At 66.0% G+C, this 14,541-nt stretch overlaps 1 protein-coding gene across 2 annotated transcripts; it reads right to left on the bottom strand.

Annotated features, from left to right (window-relative positions):
• Positions 1 to 661: 661 nt before the first annotated feature.
• SCARF2 (scavenger receptor class F member 2) lies at positions 662 to 11,393 on the bottom strand. 2 transcript variants are annotated; one of them, XM_065890294.1, is made up of 11 exons: positions 11,230 to 11,393; positions 6,384 to 6,442; positions 6,180 to 6,281; positions 5,453 to 5,972; positions 5,133 to 5,351; positions 4,908 to 5,036; positions 4,195 to 4,298; positions 4,005 to 4,122; positions 3,618 to 3,733; positions 2,360 to 2,512; positions 662 to 1,578 (listed from the first exon to the last, which is right to left on the bottom strand). In XM_065890294.1, exons 1-11 carry the CDS (start codon positions 11,391 to 11,393, stop codon positions 662 to 664), a joined length of 2,601 nt encoding a protein of 866 aa, XP_065746366.1. The 2 variants fall into 2 exon arrangements, with proteins under 2 accessions (XP_065746366.1, XP_065746365.1); XM_065890293.1 differs by having other exon boundaries at positions 3,618 to 3,748.
• Between the last annotated feature and the right edge of the window lie 3,148 nt (positions 11,394 to 14,541).

A 14,541-nucleotide genomic window follows, 5' to 3' on the forward strand; every position in this document is an offset into this window, starting at 1 on the left:
CCCCTCGGATTCCCAGGCATGTGGGGTGGTGGGAGGCCATCAAAACCAGCTCGACAGCGGAGGGGCCAGGGCTGGGGAGGCTGGGGCTGGGAGAGCGTGGGTGGGGCTGGGGTGGGTGGGGAGACAGCCAAGCCTCCTGAGGAGCAGAGACCAGCCCTCCTCCCCAGGCTCCGGTCAACCAGATGCCCTGGGGCTCGGCCAGTGGAAGTAGCCTCTGGCTAGGGTCACAGAAGGGAACCTCCAGCCAGAGGCGCCAGGCCCTGGCCAGAGAGAGGCTGCCAGGGTGGAAGTGCTTCTGGCCTCAGCCAGTGAGAAGGTGACCCAGCCAAGGCACTCTTGGCCAGTAAGAGGTGTTCTTTAGGCAGAGCCCTCCTGCCCTTGGCCTTTGAGACCCGGGCTGGTGGGAGCCCTCCACAGGCAGGCCATGAGAAGGGAGGGGCCAGCAAAGCGTCTGTCAGGCCTTAGCCACTGGGATGGGGCTTCCTGCCCGAGCGCGGGACCCCATCCAGGACGGCCGTTGGGCCTGAGCCAGTGAGACGCAGCCTCCCGCCAGGCTGCTCTGGGCTGGGGCCCCTGCGGGAGACGCCGGGCGCGCACGGGACGCGGGGTGACAAGCAGCGCTGCTAAGCCGAGGAGCTGCAGGCACGACGGGGCCGACCTACTACAGGGTGGGCGCGCCCGCCCGGCCCAGCTCGCCCGCCACCTCCCGGCTCTTCTTACGAGGCGGCTTCTGGATGGGGGTCTTCTTTCGGGGGGTGTCGGATCCGGGCGCGCCCGCTGCCGCCTTCTCGGGCCCTGGGGCCTCGGGCGCGGGGGGCGCGCGGACCGGCGAGGCAGGAGGCACCGAGCGCTTGGCCTTCTGCGGCGGCGCCGGCTTCTCTCGGGGGCCCTGCGTGCCCACGGCCCCCTCGGCGCGGCCCAGGCTGCGAGTCTTGTCGCGCAGCTCGGCGGCCAGCATGGAGGCGGCCTCAGGTGCGCTGCGCGGGGGACCGCCAGCGTCCGTGGGCTCTGAGAGGCCAGGGCCACGGCCCCGCGCTCGAGCCCGGGGCGGCGAGGGTGCGGCGAGGGCCGGCCCCTCCTCTGCCAGCCCCGGGGGTCGCGGCGTCGGGTCGCGGGCCCTAGGGTTGCAGGGCTCGTCTGGCCGCGCCGATGTGTCGCTGGGCGTCCGTTTCCTCTTGCTGGGGCTGGGAGCGGCCTCGGGGCCCGCGGGTGGCGGCGACGGCGCACGCGCGGCGGCGGCACCGTGCTTGCCGTGGATCCAGGACACCTTGGGCTTGGTGGCGGGGTCGGGCGGCGGCGGCTTCCTGCGCTCGGGCGATGGCGAAAGCGACAGGCCTCGGGCCTCGCCCCGGACCCGGGCCGGCCGGGCCTCACGCCGGGCCACACGCGCATACAGCGCCCCGCCAGGCCCGTCCCCGCTCGACGCTGACCGCTCGCTGTCGGAGGACGCGCGGAGGGGCGTGGCCTCCTCCGCGGGCGTAGTCACCGGTGCAGGGGACGAAGCCAGCGCCTCGGCAGGGGCAGGGGCAGGGGCTGGGGCGATGGGGACCTCCGCGTCCCGGCTCTCGGTTGCCGCCTCTGACAAGGGACGAGCGGGGCGGTCACCTCCTCCGGAAAGAGCTTGGCCCCCCAGCATCCAAGAGCAAACCCTCGCTGGCGCCCCACCTCCCCTCCTCTTCCCGCCCCAGCTGGCGCTCAGTCGCCGTGGCATCCAGACATGCCTGGCACATTCACTGCACTGACCACAAACTTAGCTCAGAGCCCCGGAGGTGGAGGGCTGGGGTAGTGGGGCTAATTCCTGGGTTGCAGCCCCAACTCGGCCTGGACTCGCACCCCTCCCCCACCACATCCCCAGCCTGGGGGGCCACCATCACCACATTTGACCCTCGATTCATAGCCCTTCTTTAAGAGAAAGGCCTTCTAAGGCTCAGAGGTTAGTCACCTGCCCAAGGTCATTCAGGGGGGTGGTCTGGGGAAGAGAGAGGCCAGAAGCCCAGCTATTCAGGCTGCTTCTTGGTGTTTGTGAGCCAAGGCTTCAGGTGAAATGTGTCCCCATATCCTGCAAACCCCATTTCCTGTCTCCTCTGCCACCTCCTCCCCAGGCCCGGAATTTTCTCTGCCTGGTCTCCCCAGAAGTGAACCTGGGCTGTGGCTACCTCCCCAGACCCTACCCCAGCCTGGTGCTGGGCAGCCAAGAAGCCCACTCTGCAACCTCAATTGTGTATCCACCCCCCAGTTAACAGCATCACTAGCCCTTCCTCCCCATGCTGCCTGTCCCTTAGAGCACAGAAATTTCAGCTGGAACCTTTCACTGGGTCAGAGAGAGAGGGGTCCTCACCCCAAGCAGAGGGGCACTCACCCTCGTGGGGTACACAGTATACGGGGCCTTCATCCGTGGTGTCAAAGGAGGAGAAGGAGGCCCGGGAAGACCATGATGGCGAGGGCTGCTCCAGCCCCGAGGGTGGCTCCAGGAAGCTGCAGTTGAGCGTGTTATCCAGGTCGTGATGGGCCACTGGGGAAGGAGGGAGGCATAGCTGCCAGGGGCCCCGCCTGCCCCAGCCAGTGCCCTCGCCAGCTCTCCTGCCACAAATGATGGAGGGACCCAAGCCAGCCCTACCCCAAGATAGTGGGTGGGACAGGCAATTCAACAGGCTAGTGTACGGCCAGGGAGCTGAGTGAGGTCGGGCCGAAAGTTGGGAAAAGAGAGAGCACCTGGCTGGGAGAGCCCATTAGGGCCTCCAAGCCACGCTTCAGACCCTGTCTTGCAGCAGTTTTTGAATGCAAATGTGCAGTGGTGAAGCCACCCTTTGCCTCAGCCGTCTCAGCAGGCTGCACCCCTAGGCACAGCCTCCACAGACATAGACCCCACAACGGGGGAATCCCAGAGGCTGGCCAGCCCATCCCCCTCTCACAAATGGGATGTGGGTTCCAGCTCCCACATCTGTGCCCATAAATCCCACTCTGCTGAGTGGGCCCAGGCGTTTTTCTCAGCTGTCTGCATCTTTACCTCCCAGGAGACTTCATCTCCCCATCCCCCTCATCTTTGGAAACAAGTGGGAAAGACGCAGAGGGACTCCACCCCAGTGTGAGTCAGTGCAGGCAGAAGGAGAGAAGCAGCATCGCCCCGCACCCAGCCCCGTCCTGAGGTAGGGTGGGGGCCGAGGGACCAGCCTGCCCACTTTCCAGGGAAGACCCAGGGCACAGCTGGGGATCCGGGCCGGAGGCGGGTCTTCCTGTGGCAGGGCATTCCCACTCACAGGTGCCCGCGTCCACCTGCGGCTCGCATCAGGACCGACAGTGTACTCACTCCCGCAGACTGCGGGGACATACCGGCCGCGGATGTCCAGTCCACACTGCCCCACCACACCACACATGCAGTCACACACAGTCACCGAGACAGGGACCACACCTGCCCGCACACGTAGGACCCCTGCCTTCCTCCAGGGCTCCCCTGCATCCGCAATCCTTCTTTCCTCCCCCTGGTCGCACCTCCCCACGCCCCCACATCGACACTCAAGGCCCTGCAGTTCCTACACCGACCCCGTCACACCCATTTCCCAGCAGCCTCCTGCGTCGGGGGGTGTTCCCCGGAGACTCCTTACCTACGTCATCCTTACCTACGACCTTGGGCAGCTTCTGCCTGCGGAGAGGGATCCGGGGCAGCTTCATGCTGATGCGGCTGAAGCGCCCGCATAGGCGCTGCGGCGCCTTCTTTCTCCCAAGCGAGAGCTCCCTGCGGGGGCGGGGACTGAGCGAAGGGGCGGGGCCGTGCCTGTGCCAGAGGGGCGGGGCGAGCCCGTGGGAGCCCACCCACAGGGAGGGAGGGGCCTGAGCGGAGGGGCGGGGCCTAAGACCGGGAGAGGCCCAAGGGAGCAGAACCACAAGGAGGGCGGGGCCTGAGCTAACGAAGGGTGGGGCCCCCCAGGGCGGGGCCGGGAACGGCGCGCCGCGCTGCAGACCCCGTGCGGCCGGAACCGGGGAAGGGAGGGAGCTGGAAGCCTCACCCGCGCGCGGGGTCCTTGCCGCGGCAGGCGCAGCAGCAGCCGAGCAGCGAGAGCAGCAGGCCGAGGAGCAGGGCGAGCAGCGCGCCCGCACCCATCACGCCCTTTCGCTGGTTGGTCTCTGTGGGGGTCGCAGGGTCAGCGAGGTGCCGGCAGCCCCCGCGCCCCCGCCGGGTCGCCCTCACCCACTCACCCAGGCGGCAGGCACCGGTGACCGGGTCGCACGAGTCCTCGTGGCAGCTGCAGGCCTGGGCGCAGTCCACGCCGTGGAGCCCGGGCGGGCAAGTCAGGTTACAGCTGCGGGGGCGCGAGGTCAGGGAGGGTCGTGGGGTCTGGGAGAGCCAAGCGGCCCTCGGTTACGCCTCCCGCCCTCGCCCCCGCGGCCAGCCAGCCCCGGCCCGGCCCCGGGTTCTCCATTCTCTAGGGACTGCAGCCCACCCCCACCTCCAGCACACCCTGAGCGATCAATGTTTTGGAAACAAATGTGTGCACTCCAGTGGGACGGAGTCTGGGGGACGGGCCGTGGACACTGGCCGCAGTGCTCATTGCTGGGGCTGACTCTTCTGTGGGGGGAAAAGGGGCTGCCAGACGAGACCCTTGGCTGTACGTGGAGGTCCCTGCTCATTCCACGTCATCTCCGGGTCACCTCAGCCCTGCAGCCCTCAAGGAACCCACTGGCCACAGGCTGACCTGGTCGCTAGATCCCGCTCGAGCGCTGGCTCCACCCCAGGGCAGGAAACTGCCCCAAAGAGCCTGTTGTCTCTCCCTAGCTGAAGTATGGGGGCCAAGGCTGAGGGGCCAAGCCTGGGTCCCGCCTGGTCGGCCAACGCAGCAGCACCTGGGGTCTGGCTGGAGCCCAGTGCCGGATACAGACCCCTCAAACCCCTTGGGTCCCCGGGCACTCACTGGGGCCCGTGGACGCCCGGGCTGCACAGGCAACGTCCCGACTGGAAGTCGCAGTGGCCGCTGCCGCAGTCGGCGCACACGAACGCGCAGTCCTCGCCGTAGGTGCCATTGCTGCACTTGGTCTCACACCTCGGAACGCGGGGAGGAGGCGTCAGCGGAAACAGGCAAACGACCCTTAAGCCCACAGAGCCCTCTGCGTGTCTGAGGCGGACACAGGTTGCTCACCGGTCACCGATCCAGCCCGCGTTGCAGCGCGTGCACTTGCCGGTGACGTGGTTGCAGGCGTGCCCGTCGCGACACGGCGGGCAGCGGTGGCCGCAGCCCTCGCCGTAGAAACCGGTGGCGCACGGCTGGTCGCACTTGGTGCCGTTCCAGCCGGGCTCGCACGTCAGGCAACGGCCCTCGGCCACCGTGCATGGCTGCTGGCCCTTGCACTGGCCGCATCTGAGGAAAGGGCAGGAGGCTAGGCGGGGTCCCGGCCGCCTCACCCCGGCTCCCTCGGCGCCTGCCCCTCCTCTCCCTCCCCGGCCGGGGCCCGCGCTTACCGGCGGCGGCAGCCCAGGCCGTAGAAGCCGGCAGGGCAAGGCTCGCGGCAGTACTTGCCCCGGTAACCGGGCTCGCACGCGCACGTGCCGTCCACCGGATGGCAGCGGCCGCGGAAGCACTGGCAATAGCGCTCGCAGCGCGCGCCGAACGTGCGCTCGCGGCACTGGCAGCGGCCGCTCTGTTGCTCGCACGGCGACGTGTTGCAGGCACACTGGTTGTTGCAGCTGCGGCCCCACCAGCCTGCGTGGCAGAGGCACGCGCCCGTCTGTGGGTCGCAGCGCGACGTGGCGCTGCAGTAGCACGCGCTGGCGCACTGTGGGCCCCACCAGCCAGGCTCGCAGCGACACGCGCCGCTCCGCGGGTGGCACGCGCCGTGCTGGCATTGGCACGCATGCTCGCAGCGTGCGCCCCAGCGCCGCGCATGACATGTACACTGGCCCGTCACGTCCTCGCACTGCCCGTGTGGGTGGCAGACACACAGCTCCTTGCAGTCGGGACCCCAGAACTGGCGCGGGCACTCTGCAGAGCGAGCGGAGAGGGTGGGAGGCCCAGGTGCTCGCGACGGGGCCCAGACCCAGCCCGAACCTGCCCGCGTCCAGCCCCCCGCCCCCGGGGACCCACTCCCGACTCAGGCCCCGCCCACTATCAGGCCCCGCCCCCAGTCCAGGCCCCCGCCCATCTCTGGGATCCTGCCCCACTGCCCCGCCCGCCACAATCCGCGCTCACTGGTGTCGCAGTTGGCACCGAAGTAGCCATGGCGGCAGCGGCACTCGCCCGGCCGCACGCACACCTCGTTCTCCGAGCATGTGGAGTTGCCTTCGCACACAGCTGCGGACGAGACGCGCCCAAGTTGTTGCGAGTTCAGCCCCCACACTATCCCTCCTCTCCGTGACCCCGCCCCCTGCCCAAGTCCCAGGGTGCCCTACTCACCAATCCCACACTCGTCCCCCTGCTGCCTCCAGCCAGCGCAGCAAGTGAGCTCCTGGGAGCTGCAGGCAGAGAGAGGGCGCCTGAGCTCGGGACCCACTCCTAGTCCTCGCTGGGTCCCCCAGTAACCTCCACCCTGCCCTAGGGAGGTGGTTATAAAGGCGCTCATGTGTGCCCGGCACTGCTGTAGGTTTGGGAGACTCGAAGCGAATAAGACACAAATTCCAGCCCTCTAGAGCAGACACTGGGAGGCGGCAGATGGCAGACCACCTCCAAGAACTTCCCAGTTCCCTGTACAAGGGGTCTCGTCACTCCTCCTGATCTGTGCCCTCTTGCCCCATCCACTAGGCCAGAGAAGAGACCCCACATGTCCCAGGAGGGGCAGCAGTGAGGTGGGGGTGGGGCAAAGGTCCCTGGGCCTCCAGGACCTGCTCAGGCATGGAGATCTAGGGCATCCCTGGGGGTGGGGGTCTGGCCAGATGGGTGTCAGTGATCCAGATATGACGTGACCTGGGCAGTGACAGGACTGGCTGGGCCGGGTGGGCACATCTGGATGCCCAACTGGAGCACCAAGGCAGATGGGTTGTCTCTGAGTGTGGTGGACACAGCGAGGTGTCCACTTGGAGAGGGGCAAGGTACACCGAGGGAGTCCTCCATCTGAGTAAGGAAAGTAAAACTGAAGGCTGCAGAGCACCAGGGCGAGACTTGGGCTGGAGGAAGGCAACGTTAGAATGTCCTCTCCGTGAAATTTCATAAAATCTTGTTTAATTTTATTTGGCTTTACAAGGTACAGTAGGAGGGAAAAAATTTATGTGTCCCATATCAGGGTGGTGCAGCCTCCCAAGCCCTGGGCTTATGGGGTGTGTAGGCACAAAGGTTTGGAGGCCCTGCCCAAGTGAAGCCATGGCCACTGGTGAGGGCCATGAGGGCTGAGGTAGGGTGTGCCCACACTGTGGGGCAAAGGAGGCTGAGAAGGAACAGACACTCAGGCTGCAGTTCTGCAGGGTCCCATCAGACCTAGAACTTCAGCCAAATGCTAAAGGCACATAGCCACCATTCACACTTCAGAGAAAAGGAGAGGGCCTCTTGGGAAGGATGTGAATCTAGAAGCGGGATATGGTGATGGGAGGAGGTGGGAGGGGCCTGAGGACCCTGGGGTAGGGGTGGGATGGCCTGAGAAGGGAAAGGCTGCAGCTGCTCCATATCACACCCCTCAGAAGATGCCCCCCAACCGTTCCCAGCTCGAAATGATCACCACACCCTGGATGGGGCCCCCGGACTCCAAGGGAGCCCCCTCTCCCAGAAAGGGCTGGATTCTCCTTTGGGCCAAAGATATGGGACCTGGGGAACAGGATCCATAAAACCCCAAACTTCAAGGAATGGGCCACCTTATTTTCCACAAATAAAACTGGAAACCAGAGTCAGGAACTCTAAGCAGGCCTGGATTTTCTGGCCCCCATTGTCCCCACCCACCCAGCTCCGAGATGGCCATCTGTAGGGAGACCCAGGTCCGAGGGCCCATCACCCTCCTGCCTCTTCTGCCAGTACGAACCCAGGTCTCCAGATGGAGAGCCTCTGTAGAGGTCCCTCCTGCAGGCAGCCTCACCAGATGGCCTGCTGGGATGGCCCAGGAACACTGACCACCTTCCATCCTGGACGACCTGGCTGCACGGCTCTGTAATCAGGTTGGGAGCCTGGTTTTAGGGCCACACTAAGCTGGATTGGATGACTGGGTCTGCCACTTGCTGTGTGACCTTGGGCACAGAACTTTACCTCTCTGAGCTCCAGCTGCTAAATCTGTAGAATGGGGCCCACAGGTTTGGCAGGAGGATTAAGAGAGTCGAGATGTGTCCAGCACAAACTATGAGTTCAGCCAAGGCTGTGCTGTGAGCTCCAGCCCATGCTGAGCAGGCTCTAGTTCTGAGTTCACCTGGTCCTCCCAGCATGGCTGGTGCCCAGGCCCCACCCAACAGAGCTAACAACCCTGCTCCCCGGCAGGACAGAGCCCACGTGGAGGATGAGTCTGTGGGACTTTTCCTTCTGGGACGGGCTGGCAGAAAAGGCTGGGCTAGGTTGGCAGGCCCTTTTTCTCAGATCTTATGAAAGTGAGATGACAAGAAAGATGGCCCAGTGCAGGGGTAGCTCCTACACTAGGGAAGGACCCTGGGGTGTCAATCCAGGCCCCTCAGCAAGCAGGCTGTGCTGCAGGCTTCCCCCCCATAGATCACTGTTACTGCAAATGAAGCTGCGGTGATTTAAACCTTCACCTTGAACCTGCCCAAGCCACCTTGGCAAAGCTCCCCAAGAGCACTGCCTGCTCACTGTGCCAGTGTCTGTCCCATTCTCTCCCCAGTCCCGACAGGAAGCTCCTCTGCCTCCACGGCCCCTGGGACTCCATGCCTGCCCCACTCTCCTCCTTCCCCCCTGGGCACCCCTCCCCTGGTTTCTGCCCCACCCCCCACCTCCCTCCCCTGCTCTGTCCACTCTAGCTCCCTGGGGAAGCTCCCTAGGTCCCATCCAGACACTGACAATGCCTCGGAGGCCTCGAGGGGGGCCCTCCTCCCCACTAGCCCCTCCCACCCCGAGTCTTCTCCATCTCAGGGTAAAGACTGTCCTTCCAGGCTGGGAGGCTGGAAGGAGACTCTGCTCTCTCCCAGAGTGGATCAACTGAGAAACACACCAGCTCTACCTTCCAAACTGGATCTAGGATGGGACAGGCCACTTGTCCCCCGCCCAGACTTGTGAGAGCCACCCTCACCCTCCCTGGTTCTCTCCCACCTTCTGCCCTCCTGCCCCAGTTCATCTGCCACCTGACAGCCAACCCAGGTCACATCCTGCCCCTCTTCTGTGCAAAGCCCACGGGGGTTCCCATCGCCCTGTGGCCTCTCCTCCACCATCCCTGTCCCAGCCCCCAGGGCTCCTTCCTGTGCTTCCAACAGGCCCTCTGCACTCAGGGCCCTGCCCCAGATGCCACCCTGCTCTGCCTCCTCTCCCACAGGCCTCTCTCACTCATCACTTCCCACTGGGTCTCCCAAACTGAACACCTCCTCCCCAGCCCTTGCCAGATGTCAGATGATTTGCTGTAAATCTCCTCCACACAGGACAGCTGTATGCCTGCACCAACAACAGGCCTGCACACATTAAGTGTATGGGATTTTACTGACAGAGAGCTGCTCCCTGCCCTAGTCCTCCAGCCTCATGGGGGGAGGGAACGCTAATGGGAGCCTGGCAAGGCCCAGCCTTGGGAAGGTAATGAAGAGATGGTCCGGACCCTGGGGGGGATGGGGGAGTGCCGTCTTTCCCATTAACCAGCTCCACACAGGATCACAGTCATCCCTCCTCTACCACCACCCCCCCCCACTGGACAGGAGTATGGACTGGCCCAGAAAGGTTAAGCGTTGTGCCCAGGGCCACTCAGATGGGGAGAGGTGGCACCAGAATCTGAAACCCAACCCAGGCTCTTGGCTACTGGAACAGGCCGCCTGATGGAACATCTCGGGGAGAGGGGCAGTGGAGCAGGCTCCGGACAGCTCTGGCCTGCCATCGGATCCCCCCACCCCCCACCCCCCGGCACGGACCCCCACAGGGAAGGAGAGCCGAGGCGGAGGGACAGGGCCGGCGACGATCGCGCCCTCCCCCTCCCCAGGCGGCCCCGCCCGCCACAGCCGCTGCATTCCTGGGGCCGGGGAGGCCCGGGAGGCCCGGGAGGCGGCGGCGGCGGCGTCGATGTGAAGCAGATGGCGGGCCAGGCCGGCCCCCGCCCCAGAGGCGGGGCTCGCAGCGGGGAGGGGTCTGCGCGCCTCGGGATCCGAGCTCGGAAACCCCGCGCGGCCCCTCACAGCCCCTTGTCTGCCGCGATCGCCTGCCCCCGGACGCGGCCTCCCTGGGCCCTGCGGCCCAGGGCGCCCCCACCGCACCCGCCAGGAGCCCGTGATGCTTCTCCAGCTTCCCGCCTGCCTGGCGCCCCCGGTCCGCGACAAGGCACCCCCTCACGCCGGCTCCTCGCCCCCGCGCGGAGATGCCCTTGACCTCGCAGTGGCCTCTGACAGACCGACCGGGTCCTCCGACTCCTGCGCCCACTCCTGGGTCCCGGCTTGCGCTCTTCGACCTCCGCGCAAGGTCCTGGGCCCGGCGCCCTCCGGCAGGGCCTGTCCCCTCCTGTCCCACACTGGCTTCCCCAGCCCGGCTCCTCGTGGCGCCCACCTCTGTGCCGCCCCTCTGCACCCCGTATCCCCACCCGGGAGTCCCCCAACCTCCCGATGCCGGCGCACGTCATTGTCTCTCTATTCCCGCTTCTGGGCCACTCTGAGCTCAGGCTCCTCGACGCCCACCTCCATAACCACCCTCTTCCCACCCGCGCCCGCTCTTTCTAGGACACAAATCTGTCCTTCCGACTCGCCTGCCTCAAGACCTCCGCGGCTCCCTCTTCTCAGGAGCCTCGCTCCATCTCTCCTGGACGCTCACCCTCCCTCCATCACGGCTCGAGCCACACTCGTGTGTCTGGGCCCTTGCACATGCCATGCCATGGGCTTGGAATGAGCTTCCCGTCTTCTTACGGCCTTCACAATCCGGCCCAAGGGTCCCTTTTCCTGGGTCTGAAATCTCGAACCCCGTGTGTCAGCCCTCTGGGCGTCCGCTGCCCTCCGTTCTACCCTCGCCCGCTTCTCGCCTGGGGTATCCTCGGACGCACCGTCGTGGCCCGGCGCCCGGGCTCGGCCTGGAGCGGAGCCGGGGTCAGCGAGGGCGGCCCGAGGGGCCCGCGCGTTTGGCTCAGGGAGGTCCTGGGCGCCCCCTCCCCCCGGCCCCGGGCGTCCCTTCGGCCCCCTCCCCCAGCCCGGCCGGCTCCTACCCGGGCGCGCGGCACACGTTGCGGCCGCGCGGGCTCAGCTCCTGGGGCGCCGCGGGGCCGGGCAGCAGCCAGAGCAGCAGCAGCAGCGGCGGCAGCGGCGGCGGCGGCCCCCCGGCTCCCCGGCGCCGCGCCGGCCCGGCCCCCCGGGGCCCTGCGCCCTCCATGCGGCGCGGGGCAGGCGCGGGGCGGGCGCGGGCGCGGGTGCGGCCGCAGCGAGAGCGGCCGGAAGCGGAGTGCGCGGCCGGGCGGGGGGCGGCAGGAGGGGCGCCGGGCCGGGCAGGAAATTCCACATCGGCTCCCTGATCCAGGGCCAGCCGCGGCCGGCCAGGCGGCAGCGCCCGCCCCGCGCGCCAGACCCCACCCTCCGGCCGCGCCACCGCCCCTCCGCGCGGCCCCCGCCCCCGCGCGGCCGCGCGCAAACTTGGGGGCGAACTTGGAAGGGGCCCTCCCGAGGAATCACCGGTCGCCTTGCCTTTCCCTCCCTTCCCCAGACACCCACCAGAGAAGCGGCCCCTGCGCGCTCCCGGCGAGGCCAGGCCCGGGGCGGGAAGCGGGTGGGTACCAGGCGCGACGCACGAAAGCCCCCTGGCCAGCGGCGCCTCGGAACCTCCAGGTCAAGGCTGCAAGCCGGCCTCTGCTCCCCTCGTGAGGCCCTTCTATGTCCTGCTGTGCGGTCAGCGCCTCCCGAGCGCCGGGCGCAATCAAAGCCTGCAGCGACGGCGGAGCCGGATGCTTGAGGCCTGTGAGTAGACTCGGTCTGGACCAGAGAGGCCTGGGTGAAGGGGCCCCCGTAGAAACAGACTGGAGAGATGCCGGGAGCAGAATGGCTCCACGCGGGCTCTGAGAGAATATGGAGGTAAAGGCAGGTGTCGGAGACTGAGGGAGGCGGTATGGTGGTGGTGGTGGGACAGCTCCAGGACTGAGACCCTGCCTGCAGCCCCTGTCAAGGTGTGACGATGGGCTGGAGGCCGCTAGTCACCAAGGAGAAAGTCCAGAAGGTGGAGTCAGGGCTGGAGTCGTGGGAGCTCCTGCCTTGGGAGGGGTGGGGTGACAGCACAGAACAGAGCAGGGGCAGCAGAGAAAGGGGGTGAGGAGGGCCTAGGGGGACCAGGAGGAAGAGGAACCCTGGGCCCAGGAAACAGAGGGGTCAGACCCAACCCCAGGCCCATGGGGTGGGCAGGACGGGCAGGGCTGGGGATGGAACAAAAAGGGGGGCAGACAGGTCCCCGAAAAGATGAGCTGGGCTTTTGAGGACCTGAGAGTTGGTGGAAGGGCCTGGGCAGGGAGAGGGCAGCTGCTGAGGAGGGGAGGTGGTGTCCTGCCTCAGTTATGTGGGGGCCCCATCTGGAAGGGTGGGGCTGACAGAGGGGGCCTGGAATAAGGGCCACTGAAAGGCCCAAGGCTGTGGGCATCACCAGGCTGGCAGAAGTTGGGATGGGAGGGAGCTTCGGAGGTTAGGGCCCTTCCCTGAGCCATGCTGGTGCAGGACGGAGGCACAGTTGGGGAGGGTGGCAGGGAAGTTGCACCCATGTGGTCATGAATGCAAACACTTCTCTGGGACAAGTAAAAAGGCCAACCACTTCTGGGCAGCTCTGCCTGGCCATGGCCCTGAATTCAGCAGTGCCCGGGCCCCTCCCATGGAACCCCCGTTGGCTGCCAGCAATGGAGGCCAGCAGAGGTCTGTGTGGCTGCACTCCTGACTTTAGAGGCATCGCCCTAGCTAGACTGGGTTCATGGACAGGCATCTCAAACTCCCTCATCTCTCCCCAGGGCTGCTTCCCGCCCCACAACCCCACCTCTGTGGGGGCAACACCTGAATGCCTGAATGTCACAAATCTCTACCCACCCCATCCGTGTACCACCTGTGTCTGGTGCCCTTAGGACAGGACCATCACCAGCCTCGTCTCAGACCCACAGCCCCCCGCCTGTGTCCTGTCGCAGCCACCTTGCACTTGATGGTGAGTTCAGGTGTTGAGGGCAGGGCCCACGTCTGTACCAACCACCACATCTCCATCAGGAAACTGAGTGCAGGTGGAGTGGACAATCGTGTCTGCCCAGCCTGTGCCAGGTGAATACCAGGCTGAGGAAGCTGGGGGTTCATAGGCACCCATATGACTGACCAGCATGCAGACCGTGGGAGCCAGGAGCCTGGGCCGACCGGTTCTGACCGGGATGACTTCCTGGGGGAGGCCAACTTTGAAGGGTGAGGATTTTGCAGACAGAAAGGGATGAGCCACGAGTGAAGCAAAGGCTTGAATGCAGAGCCTGAAAGACTGCCAAGCTGGCAAGCTGGCTGCCTGGGCCCAGGGGCAGGACCTGGTGGGCTGTTGGCGGTGGGTGAATGCTAGACCGGACAGTGGCAGGGCTAGGCTGCTGCCCAGCTCTCAGGATCCCTTCCAGGGCTCATGTCTACCCCACCCCATGCCCTGTGGGGCCTCACAGACCTTTCCCCGCCTCCACTGCAGACCAGAGGTCTCTTGCAAAAGCTGTGCTTTGGTGTCTGGGTGGGGAGATAGCACTGGCAACCTTGGACACATTTTGGGGGCGGAGGCGGACATTTCTGGCTCTCCTTCCCAGGAACCTCTGGGGTCTGCAGGGACTGCAGCCCTGGCCTGCAAGGTGCTGGCAGAGACAGGAAGTGCTGGGTTCCTACTCCAAACTCACATTCCCACACCTCACCCTTGGGAGCAGGAGGATGACACTGGAGAAGTGGCCATCCTGTCCCACTGGAAGCGACCATCAGGGTCAACCCTGGGCTAGCCACCTGAAGTGTAAGTGCATGATGTCACGTGGGTTTAGGGAGTAGGGCACGTTTCCTCAGGGGTACCTGGGCCCCAAGACAGCGGTCACACACACAGCGACTGCCTCGCCCCCACACCCATCTTTAGGGTACCCCCAAAGGAGTCCAGAGCAGCTGGCTGCCTGCACCCCCCATGCCCTTCCTCCCACCAAGGAGCACACACCGTCCCTCTGCCCCCCTCTTCCATGGCAGGGCGCCAGGGCAGCAGGCTCTAGGCAAGGCACGGGGACAAAGACCCAGCTGTCCCAGGTGGCTGGGAAAGAACAGAGAACAGAGCACTGGGGGTTCATCCAGATCCATCCCCGGGCCTAGGGGTCTGCAGGGGGTGTGGTATGAGGACCCCAAAGGAGGGGGGGGTGTTCAGATGGAGGCTGGGCTGTGCAGAAGTGAAGTTGGTGCTGGAAGCCCTGCCTGCCCACAGGTCCCACCTGCTAGAGCATGGCCCTGGAGACTCACCTGGAAGAAATGCAGCGCCCCCTCCCCGATACATGCTCAGATGCAGGAGGTGGGCA

Source organism: Phocoena phocoena, chromosome 13, assembly GCF_963924675.1.
Source record: "Phocoena phocoena chromosome 13, mPhoPho1.1, whole genome shotgun sequence".
Lineage (NCBI taxonomy): Eukaryota > Metazoa > Chordata > Mammalia > Artiodactyla > Phocoenidae > Phocoena > Phocoena phocoena.